The sequence below is a fragment of the Rhagoletis pomonella genome, unplaced genomic scaffold (assembly GCF_013731165.1).
Source record: "Rhagoletis pomonella isolate Grant_MI unplaced genomic scaffold, Rhpom_1.0 Rhpom_scaffold_00010, whole genome shotgun sequence".
Taxonomy (NCBI): domain Eukaryota; kingdom Metazoa; phylum Arthropoda; class Insecta; order Diptera; family Tephritidae; genus Rhagoletis; species Rhagoletis pomonella.
Genome location: NW_023458564.1, coordinates 30,529,882 through 30,535,997, shown reverse-complemented (window position 1 = coordinate 30,535,997; position 6,116 = coordinate 30,529,882). Strand labels below are relative to the sequence as shown.

At 35.3% G+C, this 6,116-nt stretch overlaps 1 protein-coding gene across 1 annotated transcript; it reads right to left on the bottom strand.

Annotated features, from left to right (window-relative positions):
* Positions 1–236: 236 nt before the first annotated feature.
* On the bottom strand, positions 237–2,214 carry LOC118746439 (3 beta-hydroxysteroid dehydrogenase/Delta 5-->4-isomerase type 2-like). The gene is made up of 4 exons (XM_036480290.1): positions 1,687–2,214; positions 1,172–1,618; positions 851–1,003; positions 237–776 (listed from the first exon to the last, which is right to left on the bottom strand). Exons 1-4 carry the CDS (start codon positions 1,847–1,849, stop codon positions 337–339), a joined length of 1,203 nt encoding a protein of 400 aa, XP_036336183.1. The 5' UTR covers positions 1,850–2,214; the 3' UTR covers positions 237–336.
* Between the last annotated feature and the right edge of the window lie 3,902 nt (positions 2,215–6,116).

Sequence of the window (6,116 nt, the reverse complement as noted above, 5' to 3'; positions counted from 1 at the left end):
ACGAAAAGACTGGGAGATCGATTCCCACTGCTCATTTGTATCCAGTCGATGAGGACTCTCTTGTTTAAGCAGAATTCGGAGACGATTTCGAAAGTTCTCGGGTGTCGTTTGTGACTGTGGCTCTTCGACGTCGAACTTTCTTCTGAGCCTGAAACGCGCTTTATAATAAAATAGTAACAGATCTGTCTAGCTACGTTCACGGACTACTTTGCTCTTTATAGTTCATATCCAACAATTTTATTTAACAAAATTTTACTAACCTACGGCAAGATAACAATATGCTCGAAAATTTAATATATATTTTTACATATTTAGTTTTTGTGGTGTTTTAACTCTCTATTTTCTCCGCTTTTCGGCTGAATGCTTTTCCCACCACTGCGCATACCAACGTGCACTTTGCTGCGCAGCTTCTTCCGGTTCAATTAACGGCACATAATCCATATGTATGGAGGCGCGCAAACGATTAAAAAACAATACTGAAGCTGTGAAGGACCCAATTGCGCGAAGAGAATGTTTTAGTTTAAATTTCGTAACTGGGTAAAGCAGCTGTATGAAAAGCTCTGCGAGAAAGGACAAAATGAAGAAAAGAAAATGAGGCAGGTACCAAAAGGTCAAATTGACCTTGAACTTTCCGCCCAATAGTGCCATTTTTTGTATAAATCTTGTCACATCATTAATGGGCGTGTCATCGGTAATGAATACTGGCAGGCCGGCAATAGCTTTTGGTGTTGCTTTAAGCGTTTTATATGCACACAGATGTCCCCAAGCCACATTACCTGTAATGTAAAGCGGAAAGAAAGTGATTTATAAAATTCTACGTTATAAAAATACTGATTCAAAAGGGATTTACCCGCATAGACTAGTTGTTGTTTGCCACCCGCTCCAGCGATGCGCGGATAGCTAAAGCCGCGACCAGACAAATACTCAAAAATTTGCGGCACGAATTTCATATCGCCCTCGCCATAAGTAAGAGGTGGACGTATGGCCACAGTTTCCAAATAGTCTGCAAAATATACAGATGTTCAATTTTATTTATGTACGTTAATATATAAATAAATTTCATGTGAATGAGAAAATGTAAATATGTATGTATGCATATACTTATAGGTAATGAACATTCTATAAAATCTGCTAATATATGTATAAATGTAAGTATGTACCTAGTTCCTACCTTTTTGATTACTAAGTAGCGCTCCATTTGAATTTAAAACAATTGTTTCCCCCCTCAATTTCGACGAAGTGTATCCTGGTATCAAGAACGATTTGTCAAAATCTGTTGTGTCCTGCGCATTAAAAGTGGGCGTCAGAGCCTTCGACTCCGTTTGGTTAATAACAATTGTGAAAGTGCTGTATCCTTTGAAGGGGACCAGACAAACCGACGCGCAGCTGGTATACACCAGTCGTTTCACATTGTGCTGCACACATAAATCTACAATCGCACTGGTTCCATTCACATTAACGCGATCTAGCTCTGCGAAATCTGGCGGGTATTCAATACTGACGAGTGCAGCACAATGGAAAACACAGTTTACATCTTTGAAAGCGTCCTGCACCGCAATCGACTTTTGTTCACAAAAATCTCCAACGAAAATTTTTAGTTCCTCAGCTTGAGGAATATCTGCATAATGTACATATATATGGGTATAAAACATATCAATAAAATAAAAAAGTATCCTTGATGCTTACCAATTTTGTTTTCAAAAGGCAATATATCCAGCGAACGTATTTCTTTGATTCCCAAGTTTGATCGCTCGCGTAAAAGGTGTTTGAGCAAATGTTGCCCTATGAAACCGCTACCTCCAGTGACTAAAACCACTTCATCAGCATTGTCCAGACTTGTTGATGCCATATTCCAGATTTTCGTAATACTGTAACAGTTAAATTTTTAGATTCAAATTTGCTGATCAGATATAAAAGTGCTGAAATGGAGTGAAAGTAATACTGGGTTTAAGGTCACATTAGTATGGTGACGTGCAGGAAAATATTTAAATGTTTAGAGTCTAAACCGGAAGTCGGTAATTCGACCAAAAGACAGAGCATTCCCCGACTTGATAATTCAAATTTTTTCGTTTTGCAATAAAAATATCTTCACTGATTTCAGAAGTTCAGGACCATTTTAAATTCGAGGGCCATTTAGAGGTTGAAAAAGGCACTTTCGAGAAAAAAGTTTCAAACAAAAGTTACTTACTTTTATCCTCAGAAGCCGAGTATGTAGTAAAATTATATATATATACAGTTGCGAGCGAAATAATAGCAGTAAAATTTAAAATTATGTTGCTGGCAACTTTTATTTATTTATTTATTGTTGATAATTTTCATTTAGAACATGTGTCGATGTGTATCAGAAACGGCATGAATAAAAGTTTCAAAGCTTGCATAAAATTCACAAAAATTTATTTAACTTAGAAAGTGCTCATCAAAATTTCGATTTTTTAAATTAGATTTCTTAGAGAGATATTTAGTATTATTTTTGTCGAGGGCGTGTGCATTTTCTTCCATACAACGCATGAACCTAATTTATTTTTATATGGAAGAAAATGCGCACACAACAAAGTGTAAAAAATTAAATAAAATTATAATAAAGTTTAAAGGCCTACAAAACTGGATACTCGAAATTTTTCCAAGAAATATAATTTAAAAAATCGAAATTTCGATGAACACTTTTTAAGTTTAATTAATTTACTTACGGTCGAATGCAGAAGTCGGTAATACCACAAAAAAAAAGAGCATCCGCAATTTGGTAGGTCAAATTTTTGTGTTTCTTCAATAAAAAAAAACGTATATCCCCATTTTAGAGAGGGTACACTGGCGGTCTAGGACACCCTGTATATGCATATGTGCGGTCAGATTTTTGCTATATTTTTGTCATATTTTCGAAAACGTGAATTGTAACTCCTCATATCGCTGAAGACTCGTTGAATCAAGATTTTTAAAAGTGATAGCTTGCGATGAGAGCCTTTGAATCGATTATCGACTGACGCTGTTTTGAGAGCTATCCTTCTGAAAGCACCACTGTTTGCCACATTTTATTCTTCATTAACTGGTTGTGGTATTTTCTCTTCTCCCAATAAGATTTGAATGGAGGTCGCAAGTAATCCTCTCCTTCAAAGGCGCCCAAAACTAGTTTGATACATCCACTTTGTAAAATGTATCGAAATATCAAATTGTTTTCGAGTTTGGAAATGATATATACATATCTTATGCATTTCTTTTGGAGATTTGGTTATAAGGAGGAGTGTTTCATAACGGAAAAATGTGAATATTTAATCAAACCTGGCCTTACAACTTTTCAAAATTATCTCCATGAGCACTTAAAATACTTTCCATGGCATTAGAACTAGCTCTTTACTAGAGTTCAGCAGCCGTTCGATGTTTGCTATGTAAGCTTCTCGACTCGTACAACTTTTGTGAGAGCTAGCTTTTGAAGTTTTCATACCAGGATTAAGTTGGTTACAATGGATATTTTCTGCCGTACGACGGCTTGGCGGGGCCATAGCTCAATTTGAGGACGAGGTTGTTGTTCTTGAAGAGCGCTAAACTCCCGTTTTAGGAATGTTCAGGTTTCTTATTTGGCATAACAACCATTTGTCAGTTTAGGCCGACTTGCTCATCCCGAGTGCAGACAGATCCTTCTGCACTTGGTCCTTCCATTTTGTTAGTGGGCGCCCTTGCTTTCGAAGGAGCTTTTCACCGGAGCGTCATCATCCATGCGTACAACTTGTCCAAGCCAGTATAATCGCTGTATTTTTATGCGCTTAACTATGTCCATGTCATTATAAAGCTCCTACAGCTCGTCATTCTATCTTCTCCTGTACGCGAACAGTGCCGTAGATCTTGCGTAGGTTAGTTCTCTTGAAAGCTCACAAAGCCTTCTAATATTTGTTCGACATCATCTGCGTTTCTGCACCATGTAGAAAAACGGGCATGACGAGCGACTTGAAGAGCCCAATTTTAGTTCGTCGAGAGGGGGTTCTACTTAACAAGTGCCTACCGAGCCCAAAATAGCACCTGTTGCAAGAGCTATACTTCGCTTGATCTCCAGGCTGACGTTGTTGGTAGTGTTTATGCTGAATCCTAGGTAGAAACACGCTGACTCTTTTTTATGTTTCCAGCAGGTGTCTAGTCTAGTCTTCATTCACCGCTAGACCAACCTCATCAGCTTCTTTTTCTAAACTGAAAAATGGTGCGGCTACGTCCCTTTGTTTCAAACCGATGACGTTTCGGTTCACATATATCCGTAATTTATCCAAGAGTGGCGGAGATCTACCCAAGCGGAAATCCACTTTACCCAGTAGTGATAAAGCACCAAAAAGTCGACCTTTGTTTTTAATATTTACAATGTTTTTCAAACTAAAATTTTTGTGTTAGTATGGTTCATGCTTCTACCAGAACCATATAAATCTAACTTTTAAATTTTGTACAGAATTTAGAAATTCAGGTGATTTTTTTTTTAATTTTTGGGTATGCAGTAACAAATCTTATGAAATTTTAGTAAAATAAGTGCAAGTTTTGAGCGAAAAAAAAAATCGCATTGGTTTTTACTTTTTTTTTACGGCGTTTTGGACTTTTTGGAAGAAAATGCGCAAGACTGTTTGCGAAAAAAAATTTAAAAAATCAACGCCAGTTTTTATAAATTGTACTTGTGCATTATCAATGCACAGCTGTAGCATCGACGTTTTCAGGCACAAGTGCAGATTTTCGAGCCCCTCTCGAATTTAGGCCTAGAAGCGGTAGATTGGCGAAATGTAATGCGACATTTTGAAAAGTCGAGATTAAAATTTTCAATTTCTTTTTTTTTTTTTGCCGGTAGACATTTTTAAAGTCACTTATTAAACAAATCGCTAAGATTGATATAAAATATTGTTTACGATATCAGCGTGAATATTCTTCTGTTCAATATTAACTATTATATGAAAACCAAAAGAACATTTCAAAAAAGCACTCTCAACTGAATTTCGACGTTGGGCTTTATGAATAAAAACTAAGCAATTGTTTTTTCTTAAAATTTCCGACCTTCTACTTAAATTTATTTGAATAAATCGAGAAATTTTAAGAAAAAGCAATTGCTAAATTTTTATTCATAAAGCCCATTGCAATTGCTCTGGATAAATTGTTTTATCAAAAGCACATATTTTTACCGCTCTCGAATGTCTACGTCTTCAGCCGAAGTATTTTGGACGAAGAAAATGTTGGTATTTTTTTAAAGATACATAACTTCAAATCCAATTTCGGTTACGAGATTGCTCTCAAAAAAACATTATAGCGAAACATGTTTCTTTAATATTTATTTAGACCTTCAAAATATTTTTATTGCAATGGATCGCCTGAAGTAGCAGCAACACTTTAGTGAGACATCCTAATGTTGTTATTTTCATAAGCGCGTTAATAGTAACCAATAAAAACTCATTGGAAAATATTTTTTGTTTTATAACCTTTACTTCCTAACCATTAGTGCTATATAAATATGTATGTACAAAAGATAAATATATGCATATACATATGTACATACTTCTATCCTTAGCTTTATTTTGCATGCACTTGAAATACATTCTAGACTTCTTGAAAAATTAAGGTCATATTCAACAATTCACAGGTTAGCTTTTAAATTTACCAAATCGTTTTCCGGCAAATATCATTGCTTGACGCTGTGCTCTATTGGTTTTCACGTTAAATTCTTTTTTTTTATCAAAACTTGCTTTATTCGCCTCTTAATATGTGTCGTCATATAGCCAAACTAACTTGGCCAGGGCCAAAAATTTCAAAAGGCCGAAAGTGCATATAAACAAAATTCGTAAAATACACTCATTGCGCATACGTACACATGCATTAAATTTCGCGGCTTTAGAAATACCAACATATGTATGTACATTAGACTGCATCACTCCCCATACAAAAAAAAATCGGTACTATTTTTCCATTGGTATTATAAAATCTATTATATTTTAAGAAGTCCGCCAAAATATTTCGAAAAAATATTAAGATTTAAGTGAGCTGGACCAATTTCAAAATACCTCCAAAAATGGAGTTTTTTATGAATAAAAATAGTTGATTAAATTTTTTTTTTAATAAATCCCCTCAAATGACAAAACGGTTTAAGCTTAAAAAATTTGCATAAA